This window comes from Archocentrus centrarchus, chromosome 24, assembly GCF_007364275.1.
Source record: "Archocentrus centrarchus isolate MPI-CPG fArcCen1 chromosome 24, fArcCen1, whole genome shotgun sequence".
In the NCBI taxonomy this organism is placed as follows: Eukaryota; Metazoa; Chordata; class Actinopteri; order Cichliformes; family Cichlidae; genus Archocentrus; species Archocentrus centrarchus.
In genome coordinates, this window is record NC_044369.1 from 35,507,441 (window position 1) to 35,525,479 (window position 18,039).

The following is an 18,039-nucleotide window of genomic DNA, read 5'->3' on the forward strand; positions in this document are numbered from 1 at the left end:
CCACACAGATTTCTTTATTGTGAAGGAATGTTTGTCTCATTGTTTGTTTGTACATCAGAAAGATAAAATACAGGAATAAACAACAACAAACACACACACAACTGATTTCATGTCGGTACAAAAACATCTAAAAGCTTCAGTAGGAATAAAAGTGATCAGCGATCAATCAGAGCACAATTAAAAACAGATTAACTAATTTCTCTGATATGAGAAATTATATTGATCTGTGGGACATGGATCAGCTGCCTCGGCTTTGGAGCCTGGATGGAGTTTCTTCACTGGGGTTAAAGGTCACTAGAGCAGAGCTAAAAGACTTCCTCCTCCTCTGCCTCACAGCCGTAATCTGGATGACACAAATTAATCAATCAATAATCAATTACTGTATGATTTCCACGATGATTTCCAGAATCAAAACCTTGACTGACCTCCCACCAGCTGCAGAGCGCTAATGCATTCGTCTTCTGCCTCCTCCTCCTCTTCTTCTTCCTCTTCCTCCTCCACAGGGAGTGGTGCAGCTTGGGGGGCGGAGCTTCTTTCAGTAGTACAGTCTGAGGGTGGGTTGTGCTCAGCCATTGTTGGTGTTTCTGTTTCCATGGAGACAGCACCCTCTACCTAAAAGTTTAACATCAAGTTAAACTTGGCCCCTCCCCAATCAGACAAGGAGAACATGCTTAGCTGCATGTTCTCCTTTAGGAGAGACGGCATCCATCCCACTTTGGATGGAGCAGCTCTCATTTCTAGAAATCTGGCCAAATTTATTAACCCTCCTAAAAACTGACTACCCAGGGTTGAGACCAGGAAGCAGAGTTGCAGTCTTACACGCCTCTCTGCAGCTTCTCTCCTCCTGCCATCCCCCCAAAACCCCATCCCCATAGAGTCGGTGCTGCTCCCAGACCACCAAAAACCAAAGCTAAAATCAGCAAAAAACTAAGCATAAAAATTCAAAAACAATAAATAATACAGCTTCATCAACTGCACCAAAGAGTTAAATGAGTATTCCTTTCACTTTAACTAGTAGTGACATCATGATTTTCTTCTCAAATTAAATTGTAGACAGAGAAAAAAATATTCATAAGCATCTAAAAGATTTATCTTCATGTTCGGCTGCTTTCAGCACTGCTGGTATTTGTTTAGAGTCTGACTGATCTTTGAGTTAACTTCAAAAAGCCATCACTGACCCAGTTGTCTTAGCTAATTATAGGCCAATCTCCAACCTTCCTTTTCTCTCAAAGATTCTTGAAAGAGTAGTTGTAAAACAGCTCACTGATCATCTGCAGAGGAACGGTTTATTTGAAGAGTTTCAGTCAGGTTTCAGAATTCATCACAGTACAGAAACAGCATTAGTGAAGGTTACAAATGATCTTCTTACAGCCTCTGACAGTGGACTCATCTCTGTTCTTGTCCTGTTGGACCTCAGTGCAGCTTTGATACTGTTGACCATAACATTTTATTACAGAGATTAGAGCTTGCTATAGGTATTAAAGGTACTGCACTGCAGTGGTTTGAATCATATTTATCTCATAGACTCCAATTTGTTCATGTAAATGGGGAGTCTTCTTCACACACTAAGGTTAATTATGGAGTTCCACAGGGTTCTGTGCTAGGACCAATTCTATTTACATTATACATGCTTCCCTTAGGCAGTATTATTAGAAAGCATTGTATCAATTTTCATTGTTATGCAGATGATACTCAGCTTTACCTATCAATGAAGCCAGATGACACACATCAATGAGTTAAGCTGCAGGAATGTCTTAAAGACATAAAGGCCTGGATGACCTCTAATTTCCTGCTTCTAAATTCAGATCAAACTGAAATTCTTGTTCTCGGCCCCACAAATCTTAGAAACATGGTGTCTAACCAGATACTTACTCTGGATGGCATTACTTTGGCCTCCAGTAACACTGTGAGAAATCTTGGAGTCATTTTTGACCAGGATATGTCCTTCAATGCACATATTAAACAAATATGCAGGACTGATTTTTTGCATTTGCGCAATATTTCAAAAATTAGAAACATCCTTTCTCAGAGTGATGCTGAAAAGCTCATTCATGCATTTATTACTTCTAGGCTGGACTATTGTAATTCATTATTATCAGGCTGTCCTAAAAGCTCCCTGAAAAGCCTTCATGAGTATGAATGTGTGTGAATGGGTGAATGAAGCATGTTGTGTTATATAGTGCTCAAAGTAGATTAGAAAAGCACTATATAAGAACCAGTCCATTTAAGAGTAGAATGGGAGGCAGAGCCTTCAGCTTTCAGGCGCCTCTTCTGTGGAACCAGCTCCCAGCTTGGATTCAGGAGACAGACACCCTCTCTATTTTTAAGATTAGGCTTAAAACTTTCCTTTATGATCAAGCTTATAGTTAGGGCTGGATCAGGTGACCCTGAACCCTCCCTTAGTTATGCTGCTATAGGCCTAGGCTGCTGGGGGGAGGGGGGTACTGAGTGTTTCTTTCCATTCACCTCTTTTCACACAGTGTGTCTTTTGTCCTGTCTCCCTCCCAGTCACAGCAGATGACCCCCCCTCCCTGAGCCTGGTTCTGCTGGAGGTTTCTTCCTGTTAAAAGGGAATTTTTCCTTCCCACTTTCACCAAGTGCTTGGATTTTCTCTGTAATTATTGTAGAGTCTTTACCATACAATATAAAGGACCTTGAGACGACTGTTATGATTTGGCACTTTATAAATCAAATTGAATTGAACTGAATTGACTTGAATAACCTCAGGGTGCTGCCGGTTATAAACTGGACTAGTTTTGATGGGGTTGGACTCTGCCAAGGCTGCCCTTTGTCACCAATTCTGTAACTTTAATGGACAGAATTTCAGCTGGAAAAGGGTGGAGTTCCCACTTTGGCTTAGGGATGAGTTGCTGCACCAAGTGGAGAAATTTAAGTATCTCGAGGTCTTGTTCATGAGTGAGAGAAGTAGGGAGCCCGAGATTGCCAGACGCATTGGGGCTGCATCTCCAGTTCACCGGTCTGTTGTGGAAAAAAGAGCGCTGAGCAAAGCTGTTGATTTACTGCTCAATCTACGTTCCTAACATCACCCATAATCACGAGCTTTGTGTAGTGAGCAAAAGAACGAGATCGCGGATGCAAGCGGCAGAAATGAGCTTCCTCTGAAGGGTGGCTGGCCTCTCCCTTAGAGATAAGGTGAGGAGTGCAGCCATTCGGGAGGGGCTCAGAGTAGAGCCGCTGCTCCTCCACATTGAAAGGAGCCAGCTGAGGCAGTTTGGCCATCTGACTAGGATGCCTCCTGGCTGCCTCTTGGGTGAGGCGTTCCAGGCATGTCCTACCAGGAAGAGTCAGTCCCTGGGACAGACCCAGGACATGCTGGAGAGATTATATCTCTCGGCTGGTCTGGGAACGCCTCAGTGTCCCCCTGGATAAGCTGGGGGAGGTGGCTGAGAGGAAGGAAGCCTGGGTTTCTCTGCTTAGGCTGTTGCCCCTGTGACCCAGACCCAGATAAGAGGAAGAGAATGGAAGGAAGGATGGATGAACTGAACTGTATTGAAGTAAACCAGGTGAGACAAGTGAGGAAGGACAGGCAGATGAGGCAGGTTGATGTGTGGTTGCTAACCTGAGGAACTATTTTCTTCTTCTTTGGTGTTGAGGAAATGAGGTGTCGGAACCTGACACAGCAGAAGAAGAAATATCAGAATGAAGTAGATTAGAGAATACTCATTACAAATGACAGATTATTGATAATAGATCATCTCAGATACCTCTTCCCCATGATGCTGGTGTTAGCTGCAAGGTCTTGGTTAGTCTCGCTGGTCTTCCTACGCCGCCGGCGGTTGAGTCGTTTTCGTGTTGCAGTGGTATCGGGGGTGTGGTCAGGGGACCTGCTGGGACTTCCTGTCCCTCTGTTCAGGTCTCTGAGGACATCATAATTGATCTTACTGGAGATCTTCTTTTTCTCCAACATTTTCTCAATTGCCTCACCCGCCGTTGATGCCTCAATCTGATCCCGCTTCTTAGATGACTTCTTTTTCTGCAAAAGCACACAGCACGTGGGGTCAGAAGTCATTTGGGTGGAGCTACAGGTGATCCTCTAGACTGGTAGCTGGGATATTCTGGGCTTCACTGACCTTCTCCTTGTAGGTACCCTCCTCCTTCTCTTTGTTTATCCTCTCCTCTTTCTCTGGGAACACAAACACCAATCAATCAGTAATCAATAATGCATATCAGTAGTCAATAATGTGAATTAGTAGTCATTGATAAAGGCGACCACCTTTCTGCTCCTTCAGGTATTCAGCGTTCTGCTTCATCCACAGTTCTGTCTTCACCTGAACCTCCTTCTCATTTAGGATGTACTGCACCACACAGGATGAACCAATCAGAGAGGAGCACATCCTGCAGAAGTGTACTTTCACAGTAGAAGTCTAACTTTATTCTGAAATGACACTTCCTTGGTTATGTGTGCTTTTACCTGAGGAAATGTAAACTGACCTTATCAATCTCCTGATCGTCGATACCTTCCAGGTCCAGCTCTTCATTCTGTGACTGATCGCCTAAAAACAAATGGAGAGCTTAATTGTTTCTTATTAACCAATTCTGACTGCTTGGTGATGTAATGATGATGTCACTATGATGTACCAGTTGTTATCCTCACCGTTAGCTTTCCCACCAGGCTCTGATGTGTCGGTGGTCTGGAAGGTCTGCTGGAGGCTCAGGCTGGCGGCGCTCTCCAGTTTTCCCAGGATGGATGTCAGAGGGGCAACCTGACGGTGTGGTCCCGCCTCCCCCTTCTCTGGCTCTGCCTCCTGTTCAGAGACACTGTGATCTCCCTTTGTGCCCCTTCCCTGCTCCTCCTGGATCACCTGACACAGGAAGTCCTCAGTCAGGTGCTGGGTGGCTGCTTGGAATTCAGCGTCTTCGCCCTCAGCCTCCTCGGGCTCAGATGGCGAGGACAAAACCTCGTGGTTGTCCTCGGAGTCTGAAAGCAGAATGTAGGAGGTGTTGCGTATTTGTGTGGGCATGGTTGGGTAGTCAGGTGACCAAGAAGTAGTACTGACCAACTTCTTTGGCATAGGCGGCGTAGATCCCTCTGAGTTTGGGCCGACTCTTCTCCAGCTCGGTTTCAATCTCGTTTTTGTAGCAGCTGATTTCTCCTAATGATGACAGAAAATGTTTTAAAGATTCTAAAACCCACCCCCCCACCCGAGGTAGTCTATGTGAACAGTCAGGTAAGAAGTAGAAACTGACCTTCAACCTCATCTAGCTTTTTAGCCAGCTCCTGCTCTAACTGCAAACCAGAAAACACAAACTAGTTAGCCGAGAGACACAGATCTGCAGCCAATCAGAGACACAGATCTACCTCCTGCAGCCAATCAGAGACACAGATCTACCTGCTGCAGCCAATCAGAGACACAGATCTACCTGCTGCAACCAATCAGAGACACAGATCTACCTGCTGCAGCCAATCAGAGACACAGATCTACCTGCTGCATTTTGGCTTTGTGCTGTGCAGCAGTGAAAGAGGGGGGATCGCACTCCTGCTCCAGATCTACTCTCATGAACTCATCAATGGTCAGCTGACTGGTGGGCGTGTCTTCAAACTCTGTTAACCTGGAGGGAGGGAAAGACACTGAAATTTACTTCCTTCTTGTACCGGCTCATGTGTGCTGAGGCCTTTAAGGGATGTGCTGCAGCCCTCACCTCTTCCTCAGAGTGGTCTGACAGACCTTCACCACACTGATCACATCCTTCACTGAACGACGAAACTTATGCATCCGAGCTGCTACCAGGAGAGCTGAAGAGGAGGAAGAGGAGGAGCATTACTGTCTGCTTCACGCACAATGCCATTTTTATTTGTTGCTATGGTGACAGCCTCCATGTTGTACCTGCTCCACAGAGTCCGGAGGGTCGGCGTCCTGTGTGCATCCAGTCCCTCTTCATCCTCTGAACGAGACGAAGAGCCGTCATGGAAACCTCGTGAGTCTTCACCCCGAACTCCAACATGTGAGCAAAGCGAGGGATGTACAGGCAGGGGTCTGAAGAGGAGGAGGAGGAAGAGTGCTTTGCTGTTATTATCTATACGATATGTAAACATGGGGTCAGGGTTCGTTACCGGGGCCAGGACAGTCCACTTTATTATTGTGACATCAACAGAAATCGAAAAACAATCATTCAGTTCATTCAATTTTATTTATATAGCACCAAATGACAACAACAGTCGCCTCAACAAGACCCTGCAACAATACAGAGGAAACCGACCAATCAGACGAGCCCCTATGAGCAAGCAATGGGAAACAGTGGGAAGGAAAACGGAATAAACCTGCGGGCTGGCAGTCATCTGCGGGATGAGGGAAACAGGCCAGAAAAGAAATCTATGAATCAATCTTTTAATTCAATATCATCTTCAGCTGCTCCTAAAATACATCAGATCATTGAGACACGGCGTATTTATATCAACGCCGAAGCCACGTCATACTGCATTCTTATGGCGGATGGAGGATACTTCTTCCTGGTTGGTGGCTCATTCCGAACTATTCCGGTGGAGAAAGCCTTACTGGTCTTATCTGTTGTCTGTTAGAGTCTTTTCGTGACAGGGGAGAGAGACAGGAAATGGAGGAAAGATACAGGGAAAGACACACAGGCAAATCGGCCCCGGGCCTGCACGGGACGCGAACCCGGGCCGCCCGCACTGCAACGCGGCGTGTGTATGTGGTATTGTGCTTCACCACTAAGCCACCCAGGCGCATGCGCAGTATGACGTTCAATAGTTAGAGGTTTGTACTTGTAAATTTGTGATTTGTACTTGTATTGTTGAGAAGTTGTAACTTTGTAGATTGCATTCGAAATACAAATCTTATATTTATGCACGTTTATTGACTTACATGTATGAATTTAGACTCCTTACACATACATTGTTTTTGACAGTTATCTTACCCCATATATAAACACATATCAATTCATCTGTGTATGTACATACACAGTCCGTATATCCATGGAAACGTTTGCGGCTGCGCAGTTGCTCTGTTGTTTCCCGCGCTCTGTCGCCCTCTGCTAGCACAAAGCGGCGGTGAAGGCGGAAGAAGCAGCTAGACCTAAAATGGCGGCCGGAGCTAGGCGGTAGCGGCTTGGTTGTTTTTAACGTTAACGGCGGAAGGACGGCAGAACGGCGGGAGTCAAACTGGTATCCTGCACACCGATACTCCGTGACACACGCGCCGGGACCGGCACGTCTCGGCACGGCTGATAAACCCGCCGCAGGTACGACGATAAGAAGCGAGGAAGAAGAGGAGGAGGTGATGCTGGAACGTGATCGGAACGGAGAACTGTCATTATTGATGATCGATAGTTAAGGGACTCGACTCGGAGCTCCCGCTAAACTCGCAATGCTGAAGCAGTCGTGGCGTGGCTTATCGACTACGTTGATGACGTTTTTCTGAGAACAGCAGTCAAAGCCAAAGCTTCTGATGGATGAAGGTGGTGTTCACTGGCTGGATTCATGCAAGTGATCAATGACCAGACTGAAAGACGCACAGACAGATGAAGCATTACCACAGCAGCTCAGGTAAGCACACCTGAACAGACTTGCATTAACTGAACGAGTCTTTAAAATGCAAGAATGATTTCAGAGTGGAGCAGCTGTCTGATTTCTGTGTTTCAGGACAGACCAAACGTTCTGCTGTCCGATAATCTGGATTTAATCTCTGGGGATTATAATCTCTGACTCTCTGGCCCACAGGAGGCTGCTATGCTGTGACGTGTTGATTCTGCCCACTCCCTGAGGAGGAGATGGCGGCTGAATTGTTCTCCACCAGCCTCCCTCATGGCGAGGAGGTGGAGGTTTTGGAGGTGAAGAAGAGTTTCATCCAGGTGAGCGACCCACAGCTGACCGCTGAGGACGTTTGTGGAGACACGGCCTCGCAGCCAAACAGCAACGACAGCAACCCAGAGGAAAGAGACAGCTGGCAGGCTGCCCACCCCACCCTCAGAGAGAGGTAAACAACAACGAGCAAACAGAGAGAGGTAAACAACAACGATATAGTTAGAGGTAAACAACAACGAGCAAACAGTGAGAGGTAAACAACAACGAGCAAACAGACAGGTAAACAACAACGATATAGTTAGAGGTAAACAACAACGAGCAAACAGTGAGAGGTAAACAACAACGAGCAAACAGAGACAGGTAAACAACAACGATATAGTTAGAGGTAAACAACAACGAGCAAACAGTGAGAGGTAAACAACAACGAGCAAACAGACAGGTAAACAACAACGATATAGTTAGAGGTAAACAACAACGAGCAAACAGAGAGAGGTAAACAACAACGAGCAAACAGAGAGGTAAACAACAACAATATAGTTAGAGAGAGGTAAACAACAACGAGCAAACAGAGGTAAACAACAACGATATAGTTAGAGGTAAACAATGATATAGTCAGAGACAGGTAAACAACAACGATATAGTTAGAGAGAGGTAAACAACGACGAGCAAACAGAGAGGTAAACAATGACGAGCAAACAGAGAGAGGTAAACAACAATGATAAAGTTAGAGGTAACAACAACGAGCAAACAGAGGTAAACAACAACGATATAGTTAGAGAGAGGTAAACAACAACGATATAGTTAGAGGTAAACAATGACGAGCAAACAGAGAGAGGTAAACAACAACAATATAGTCAGAGAGGTAAACAACAACAACAATAATGTTAGAGAGAGGTAAACGGCGAGCAAACAGAGAGAGGTAAACAACAACGATATATTTAGAGACAGGTAAACAACAACAACAACGATATAGTTAGAGAGAGAGGTAAACAACCACGAACAAACAGAGAGGTAAACCAGAGTTTCTGCGGAGTAGTAAAAGGTAGTAAATTAAATGAGCTCAGATTAAGGCTATTAAAAGGTAGTAAACATACGAAGGAGTATTAGGGCCACATTGAGAACAAAAAATTAATTGTGCATTTTGAGAATAGTCAAAATTTCGAGAATAAAGTCAAAATTTCGAGAATAAAGTCGAAAATTTTTTTCGAGAATAAAGTCAAAATTTTGAGAAAAAAGTCAAAATTTCGAGAAAAAAGTTGAAATTTTGAGAAAAAAGTCAAAATAGTATTTTGAGAATAAAGTCAATGTGCAGATTTAAGTCGTTTCAAGTCAAACACCTGCCATGCCACGTCTACTATAACCTCCAGAATGTCTTGTATTATGAGTTAGCAAAACTATACTTAAGAATCGGAACTTATTTATCTTTTAGTACACAAACACAATGGAGTGATAACTATGAGGATGGTAATGAGATGTGCAGAAAGCTGCATCGGCTCAGAAGGAGAACCACACAAACTGGCAATGGTCAGATGCAAGGATTTCGATGAATGCACCTTCGTGCAGTACAGAGGGGATTTTCAGAATCACAAGTCACAATAAGGGGCTCGCCTCATGGGGAGCGACGTCGCTCGCTCTCCATTCATTTCCTATGGAACTTGTGCAAGGACGCCACAATCGCTTCGCAGAAGTTCTATGAATGGAGAGGGAGCGACTTCGCTCCCCGTGTGTAGAGCCCCTAAGACAGCTGATCAAGTTGTTTCATCTACCCAAGTCATTTTGTAGAGGGTATAGCAGCCGTGGCTGTTATTTGACTTGAAATGACGACTTCGACTTTTTTCTCGAAATAGTATTTCGACTTTATTCTCAAAATACTATTTCGACTTTTTTCTCGAAATTTTGACTTTATTCTCAAAATGCACGATTTATTTTTTTTTCTAAATGTGGCCCTAATACTCCGTCGTATAAACAGAATTTGACTTGGTAGTAAATTTTTCATCACCCCTTCAATATGTTTTGATCTTTCCATTGATGCAGACTTTTTGTTTTAAGTTCGTTTAATTAAAAAATCTGTATAGAAATATAACTACTCAGCAGGACCTGAGCTGACGTTGATAGACGATTGGTTCCGCTGTCCGATCTGCTGTGCACAGGCACGGAGTCATTTTGTGCCTTGTCATAGGAAAATGTAGTTTTCACAACTTTGGCTCGATGACCCGGCAAAGACTGGCTAAACCCTCTGGAGTCCACGGATGCGGTGGTGGGTCAAAATGACATCACTGATTTGAGATGACATATCATCGGGACGCTGCTGCCATGAATCGAAAGTGCAGACTTCCAACTATGTACCAGTTTTTAAATTACGTAAATAATCCAAGTAAAACCAGAGTTATGTCCAATAATTTATGCCATGCTTTTTCCTGTATATTGTCCTCACCTTCGATGCACGAAAACGTGAGTTTCGCTAACAGGAAGTGCCTGCTAACAAAAATAAAACAAAATAATTTCCGACAACCTCCTCCCATTGGTGTAAAAATGCACCATATCAACCAATCAGAACATTATGTGGTAACATGATGCATTTGGGTGCATTTGGCTGCTGAGGAGCAGGTGAAAAAGTGGTAAAAGAGAAACATTACTGGCAAGTTTTGCCTGTGATGGGCCCCTCAGTCTTGTGGAGGACAGAAACTCTTTTTTTGAGGTGGCGTAAATAATTTGTCTAGCATCTTATTGTGAGTCCTGATTGCTCTGCAAATAGTTGTACACAAAAACACCTGAGGCCTTTCCTGCATTGTAATGTGAATAGTTGTATTTAACTTTATTATTTACTATATTTTTACACAAGTTTTGAAAATTTACAACTTATATTTGCATTTTAATTGTAAAAATAATTAAGCATGTTTCTGATTTTTACAGTAAAAAAATCTAACTTTTTCTACTCTGATTTGATGTTTTTATGTGATTGTAAGTCCAGTGTGTTGATACAGGATGTCAAAATAAGAGTAATTATACAGTCACACACATGAGTGTGCTGAAAAAAAATTATACCAAACAAGGCAGGGTAAACAGTTTCTAAGGTCAACTATGAAGCTAAAAACAAAAGTAGTCAAAAATGGCCAAATATACCCCGGACCCCAGAGGGTTATTAAGCCGGTCATGGGGAATGATCGAGAGGCGTTTTGTAAAGAATAAATATAAATTTGACCTGGGACGGTGTGACGGCGATCAAATCACACCGAGCATCCACCGTTCACCAGCAGCAGATTTGTGTGCGCGGGGAGCAGACCCCTATTTTGTGTTTTGGTGCTACACAAAGCACTGCAACTGCAACTGTGGGAAGTCGGGAGTGCGCTTCCTTGTTTTGTTCGGTTGGGAATTAGAAAACTTTTTTACTGAATAATTATTTAAACAGTTAAATGGCCATAAACTGAACTGTCATAAACTGAACTGTCATAAACTGCAGCAAAAACAGTTTTTACTGAGTAACAAACTGACCTGAGGTCAGCTCCGCCCCCGGGGTCTGCTGCTGTCTCAGTCTCTAACACACAGGTCGGTCAGTAAACTCAGTCTGAGCTGTTTCTCCACAGTTTTATCTTCACTTTCTGTCTCCTGCAGTTTGTCCGTCAGGCTGAATTATTAGATTTTATAAATCAAATGTGAAATTAGGATTCAGCTTCATCTGATGGAGATTCAAGTTGTGTAAATGATGACAGCAGATATTATAAAGAAATGATATATTTGATAACAAACTGACACGTACGATCCTCCATCATCAGATTACAATGGAGGCTCCGCCCTTTATTCACCTGTTGCCATGGTGAATCCTGGTGTCGGCGCTCCTTTGATGATGGCTTTCTTTCCTTACTCACGCACGCGCTAACTCAGGGTGATCGTACTCAGAGCTGATTGAACAAACTCTGATCAGCTGTTCTGGAACAGGAAACTCAGTTTATTGAACATGCTTCCTGGGATAGGCCCCCGGTATGAAATCACCACCTACTGACCAATCAGAGCTCCAGAAAATAGCATCACCATTCCTGGAAGGTGCCTCGGACCTGATGCTCGACTGTTGCTAACTTACTGACCTTGTTGCTGATTCACTGACTGCCTCCTCGTAGTGACTCCTTTGGTTTTTACGGGTTTAAGTGTTTGGACAGTCGAGCCTACAGTTTGTTCTCTTTCTCTGTCAGGTCCATCAGTGAATTCCGTGTTGTTGTTGTGTATCTCTGAGTGATGATTATGACTGTGAAGACTCTAAATCGCAGCTGTTTGTTCAGCACTAATAATGAACACCAACTCGAGTCTGTTGTTGTTTGCCTGCAGGAATGCTCTGATGTTCAACAACGAGCAGATGGCTGATGTCCACTTCATTGTTGGTTCTCCAGGAGAGACTCAGACTGTTCCTGCTCATAAGGTACAGAAGCTGGTGCCACTGATACTTTGTTCCAGAACCCAGTCCCCCTGAGCCTGTGGTCCATATTGTGCTGGATTCCTTTGTGTTACAGTATGTCCTGGCGGTGGGCAGCTCAGTGTTTGGAGCCATGTTTTATGGAGATCTGGCAGAGGGGCAGTCGGTTATCCACATCCCTGACGTTGAGCCAGCTGCTTTCCTCATCCTCTTAAAGTGAGTCTGAACTCAAGACCGGGTCAACTGTTAGTGAATTTGCAGCTAGCTGAGTGCTGGAAGTACTCACCAGCTTGGTCATCTGCCCCATGTGGAGAGAAAGTTGCCCTTCTCGCGGGCCTCACTAGTCTAGGATACAGGTCCAGGAGCCAGAGAGGGAGGGGCTTCACTTAACTACAAGGATTCAGGTCCTGTAAAGTGTTTCAGTATTCTGATGGGGGTTTAGGGGCTATCATGGCAATATGTAACAAACCATCAGGAAAGCAGAGTTAAGATGATGACCATGAAATCTGTCAAAACCGGATCCGAGTATAGCCGTTTGTCTGGATCAGTTTGTTTTGAGGTAGGATCTGAAGGAGGGAGTTTTGGGTGGGGAGGACCCCTGAAGGCTGTAGACCCTGTGGAGTGGGTAAGAGGAATTCTGCTTCAGAGACTGATGTTCTAGAACCAGGACTTTGGAATCAAAAGGGTATTTAACAGGTGGCTGACAGGAGAATAAGGCAGGTGGTGTAGTTTATGGTGGAGCTCGAGACCAGATAGGATGGAAATGACCCCAGAATCATGGGGTCATTTCCATCATGTTCACGAGATTTAGAGGTAACTTATGTTTCGGCTCCACAGTGGCAGTAAATAGACCCAGTGCAGTCAGTTGTGGATGCATGTGTTATACCATTTGTTGCAGCATGACCTCCACATGTCTTATTCTACCATGTGCTCTGTCTCAGGTACTTGTACAGCGATGAGATTGAGTTGGAGGCCGACACCGTGCTCGCAACACTTTACGCCGCTAAGAAGTACATTGTCCCTGCATTGGCGAGGGCCTGCGTGGCCTTCTTGGAGACAAGCCTGGAGGCAAAGAACGCCTGCGTGCTGCTGTCTCAGAGTCGGCTGTTCGAGGAGCCGGAGCTGACGCAGCACTGCTGGGAGGTGATCGACGCTCAGGCCGAGCTCGCTTTGCGGTCTGAAGGCTTCTGTGAGATCGACTTGCCCACACTGGAGATCATCCTGCAGAGAGAAACGCTCAACACCCATGAGGTCGTGGTGTTTCAGGCAGTGCTGTGCTGGGCGGCGGCTGAGTGTCGGCGGCAGGGCTTGACGGTGACCCCCGGGAATCAGCGCACGGTGCTGGGTAAGGCCCTGTACCTGATCCGATTCCCTTCCATGACACTGCAGGAGTTTGCAGATGGGGCGGCACAGTCAGATGTGCTGACACTCAAAGAGGCCCACGATGTTTTCCTGTGGTTCACAGCCACCAACAAACCCAGACTGGAATTCCCTGTGGTGAATCGGGTGGGGCTGGTGCCACAGAGGTGTCACCGCTTCCAGTCCTCAGCCTACCGCAGCAACCAGTGGAGATACAGGGGGCGCTGTGACAGCATCCAGTTTGCCGTGGACCGGAGGATCTTCGTGGCTGGACTTGGTCTGTACGGGTCCAGTGGCAGGAAAGCCGAGTACATTGTGAGGATCGAACTGAAGAGACAGGGAACCGTTCTGGCCCAGAACCTCACCAAGTTCCTGTCAGATGGTTCGAGCAGCACCTTCCCGGTGTGGTTCGAGCACCCGGTGCAGGTAGAGCAGGACACCTTCTACACGGTCAGCGGCGTCCTGGACGGAAACGAGCTGAGTTACTTTGGCCAGGAGGGGATGACTGAAGTGCAGTGTGGGAAAGTGACCTTCCAGTTCCAGTGCTCATCAGACAGTACCAACGGCACTGGAGTACAGGGTGGGCAGATCCCTGAACTCATCTTCTACTGCTAAACCAGAACCTGGACTGAAGGACTCAAACTCAGGCAGGAAGTCAGAGCCTGCAGCTCTGATTCAGACGAGCCACGGTGACGGAACTGTGCCGTGGAACTGGAGCTGATTGCTGTCCGGTTCGTTAGAAGTGTTTGGTGAATATTAAAGTTTGTGTGAAACTGAGTGCTGCTGATTCTTTGAGGTGATGAAAAAAAGGAAGTTGTTGTTTCCTGCTACTAGATGTCACTATAAAGCCAAAGTTCAGGCTTTACAGCGCCACCTGGCAGGTGAAGTTCTGTAGCTGCAGCGCCTGAAGGAGGAGTTACTGCTTACAGTTTATTTATTTAAAACCTGAACTGCTGCTTCTTTCATTGTTTTTTCTCAGTGGTCTCACACCAAGGAGGATTTTCAGTTTGGTTTTTTTGTGTTGTGGATGATGAGTTTTACCTCCCTTTGTGTTCAAGGTCACATCAGTGTGTGTAAAATGGAAATAAACAGATGAATGGTATGACGTACAAATTATTTAAAGCCTGTATTCAATGGAAAAGTGTTCTAGACAGTAAGTGAAATGCTGAAACTGATAAATGTGATAGTTGTTTTTTAATAAAGTACTCTTCAGCAGTTTGAGGCCTACTTTGTCCCTTTTTCGGTGGGACCTTCCCTTTAAAGACATCATCTGGATGATGATGGCATATGTTCCTCCTAAAGCTGTTTATCCCATTGAAGTGATTTGTAAAAGACTGGATTATCAGTTTTTGGAGTGGTGTAGATTTTAAATAAAAAAAATGAATAGATGTCTCACCAATGGCAGGAGCGTTGATACACAGTTCACGAGCCAGCAGCAGGAAGGTCTTTCCCAAGATGTAGACGTTCACCTGGGCACAGAACACAAAGGTCACACCTGGACCAAGTCTACTGAGACCTCTGAGAATAGGTGAGACTTCTTCTTACCTGCAGCAGGTCACTGAGGTCCAGCAGCATGTCTGAGACTCAGCTGAGGAAAACCAGCAGGTTTGGAGGTGAAAGATCAGCCTGGCTGTGTCCTCTGTAAGGTTTCATGTACAGAGGGAACAACAGCAGACAGTACAGCTTTCTACTTTGATTTGATTTCAGGTTGTGTTTAAATCATTTAAATCAGGTTTAGTTTGTTTTACTAAAAGTGTCAGCAGATTTCATGAGTTCAGATATAACAGTCGTTAATCATGAATTAAATCCACAGGCTGTGTCCTCAAAGACTGAAGACACTTCCTGTATATTTTTATCCATCCATCCTCTTCCACTTTTCCTTATCAGGGTCGCGGGGGTCCTGGAGCCTATCCGAGCTGTCATAGGGGAAGAGGCAGGGTACACCTGTACAGGTCACCAGCCTGTCACAGGGCTAACACAGAGAGACAACCATTCACACCTATGGACAATTTAACCCCACTAACTGCATGTCTTTGGACTGTGGGGGGAAACCCACGCAGACACGGGGAGAACATGTAAACTCCACACAGCGAGGCCCGGGCCAAGGTGGAATCGAACCCAGGCCTTCTAGATGTTATTCTAGCTGTGCTAACCACCGTGCTGCCCTGTATATTTTATTTTTGTATATTTTTAATTATAGTTAAATCCTCATTACCTCGCCCACCTGTAGGTGGATCGAGGTTTTCGGTCGTATTTGTGAGCAGATTTCAATGAAAATGTCTGGAGTTGTTTGCGGGGGGGATCTCTGCTCATTCGTCCCTGCAGACAGATGTCAGTGATTTCTCCTGTACTCAGCAGCTCTAACACCTGCTACCTGTTCCAGAAGTTTCTGATTCTCTTAACAAACAGCAGAACATCTGCAGCACATTTCAGGACATGAACACCTCAGTGCTGCTGATTATGGATAAATGTGACAAATCTCCTGCCAACAGCTGGAGTGTGTCCACCTGCAGCTCTGATGGTTTATACTCTTCATAATACCGTCTGTGTCTGTTTTAATATTTGATTCACCAGCCCGGCTTGACTTAACCCTTTATCCTCTCAGAGTTTTAGAAGCATTTTTATTCAAGTCCTAATGCTCTTGTGCAGAAGAGACACACCTGAGCTGCAGGTATGAAACCCCCATCAGCTGGTACTTAGCCTCAGGCCATCGTGGTCTCACCGGATCAATGTTGTGTTCTGGTCTGTCTACAAACTGGCTGCCTCACTTCAGATCACACATGCTCAGTGGGTCAGAGCAGTTGCTAGGATACGTGGCGTCCCCTCTGTGCGACACACCAGGTAGAGGCAGGCAGCAATGACATGCTCGGTCTTGCGGCCTCGGGTCAGGTGTTTGCTGACGACCAGCTTAAAGAAGTTGAAGGCGGTGTCCAGGCAGTGCTGGTTGAGCTGCAGCTGACTGCCCAGCTGCTGGATCTGCCGCTTACCTGCGCACATAGAGCCATTACACCTGCAGCTCACCTGGACATGCAGCATCTACCAAACAGCAGGACCGGGACCCCCCAGGACTCACCGTTCTGAAGCGTCTGAGCTCGGGACTCTTTACCAACGCTGGTATGGAAACCAGAACCAAGGAGAGGAGCTTTAACTGGACCTGATGGACAGACAGACAGGTGTTCAGGGGAATCTTTGACCTTTGACCCTATCACGGTGTTATTCTAAGGACCTGACATAGAAATATAAAAAAATACAGGCAGGAGTTTAAGTGCGAGTCAGATGACTGCGGTGAGGTTAGGGTGGAGGTGTCACATGACAAAGGTCTTCAGCTCCATCAGGGTGAACAGCTTCTCTGGTCCATGTATTTTTCACAAGCACAGCATGAACCTCAGGTTCAGAATCCAGTGCTACTTCCTGTTCCTAAATCCAGTTATCCCTCATCTCTAATTGACTTCATGCTCCTGTTGGACTGATGATTTTTCTTTACAGGGTTCAACCTCATGTTTTATTCAGCAGGCTTTCAGAACAATTTGATCTTAATGACCACTTGCTGCACTGGATTCTTGTTGATGATACACTCCATCTAAGGCCAGCTAGCTCCACAGCAATGACTTCTCCTGTACTCAGGTACAGCTGTGGTCAGAAGTTTTCATCCACTCATCATGGGCATGAGTGACATGGTAATTTGAGGCTTTTAATGATTTCTTTGAGCTGTTCCAGGGTGGAATGATTACACATCTTTAGTTAGTTTAAAAAACAAGAATTGGGCACAAGTTTGAATTTATTTTGGGTTTTCTCTAATCCAACCAGGGTCAAAGTATACATACAGGTTCAAATATATACTGTACAGGGTCCTCCTCAGCACCAGACAACCACTTGGCTATGCTAATGGCTGATAACAGGGTGATGACAACATCCAGAGGGTTTAATATGATGTGGGCCCTTTGCAGCTATAACAGCTTCAACTCTTCTGGGAAGTCTTTCCACAGATTTAGGAGTATTTATGGGAATTTCTGACCATTCTTCCAGAAGCACATCTGTGAGGTCAGACACTGATGTTGGAGAGAAGGCCTGGCTCACAGTCTCCGCTCTAATCCATCCCAAAGGTGTTCTGTCAGGCTGAGGTCAGGACTCTGTGCAGGCCAGTCAAGTTCTTCCACACCAAACTGGCTCATCCATGTCTTTATGGAGCTGCTTTGTGCACTGGTGTGCAGTCATGTTGGAACAGGAAGGGGCCATCCCCAAACTCCAGAGAACACGTCTCCACTGCTCTAGAGTCCAGCGGCGGCGTGCTTTACATCACTGCATTGACACTTTGCATTGAGCTTGGTGATGTAAGGCTTGGATACAGCTGATCTGAAGGCCACATGAAGGTTGGAGGTCTGCAGTGATTGATTCTGCAGAAAGTTGGTGACCTCTGTGCACTATGACCCTCAGCATCCGCTGACCCCACTTTGTGATTTTACGTGGCCTATCACTTCATGGCTGAGTTGTTGTC

General features: G+C 45.5%; 2 protein-coding genes across 2 annotated transcripts in view; one reads left to right on the forward strand and one right to left on the reverse strand.

Annotated features, from left to right (window-relative positions):
- Positions 1 to 18,039, reverse strand: part of LOC115774227 (transcription factor IIIB 90 kDa subunit-like) — a 24,383-nt gene continuing 6,344 nt past the window's right edge. The window contains exons 3-19 of the mRNA XM_030721392.1: positions 16,618 to 16,698; positions 16,358 to 16,531; positions 15,090 to 15,121; positions 14,941 to 15,013; positions 5,847 to 5,996; positions 5,662 to 5,755; positions 5,445 to 5,571; positions 5,209 to 5,248; positions 5,019 to 5,114; positions 4,616 to 4,939; positions 4,453 to 4,514; positions 4,235 to 4,316; positions 4,092 to 4,144; positions 3,726 to 3,994; positions 3,581 to 3,632; positions 426 to 612; positions 1 to 343 (exon numbers count right to left, since the gene is read on the reverse strand). Coding sequence (XP_030577252.1) covers positions 306 to 343; positions 426 to 612; positions 3,581 to 3,632; positions 3,726 to 3,994; positions 4,092 to 4,144; positions 4,235 to 4,316; positions 4,453 to 4,514; positions 4,616 to 4,939; positions 5,019 to 5,114; positions 5,209 to 5,248; positions 5,445 to 5,571; positions 5,662 to 5,755; positions 5,847 to 5,996; positions 14,941 to 15,013; positions 15,090 to 15,121; positions 16,358 to 16,531; positions 16,618 to 16,698 — 1,934 coding nt within the window. The 3' untranslated portion in view covers positions 1 to 305. The remainder of the gene's footprint in view (positions 344 to 425; positions 613 to 3,580; positions 3,633 to 3,725; positions 3,995 to 4,091; positions 4,145 to 4,234; positions 4,317 to 4,452; positions 4,515 to 4,615; positions 4,940 to 5,018; positions 5,115 to 5,208; positions 5,249 to 5,444; positions 5,572 to 5,661; positions 5,756 to 5,846; positions 5,997 to 14,940; positions 15,014 to 15,089; positions 15,122 to 16,357; positions 16,532 to 16,617; positions 16,699 to 18,039) is intronic.
- LOC115774229 (BTB/POZ domain-containing protein 6-B-like) lies at positions 5,603 to 14,762 on the forward strand. The gene is made up of 5 exons (XM_030721393.1): positions 5,603 to 7,522; positions 7,697 to 7,952; positions 12,101 to 12,191; positions 12,283 to 12,401; positions 13,127 to 14,762. The coding sequence occupies exons 2-5, from the start codon at positions 7,747 to 7,749 to the stop codon at positions 14,157 to 14,159; spliced, it is 1,449 nt and encodes a 482-aa protein (XP_030577253.1). The 5' UTR covers positions 5,603 to 7,522; positions 7,697 to 7,746; the 3' UTR covers positions 14,160 to 14,762.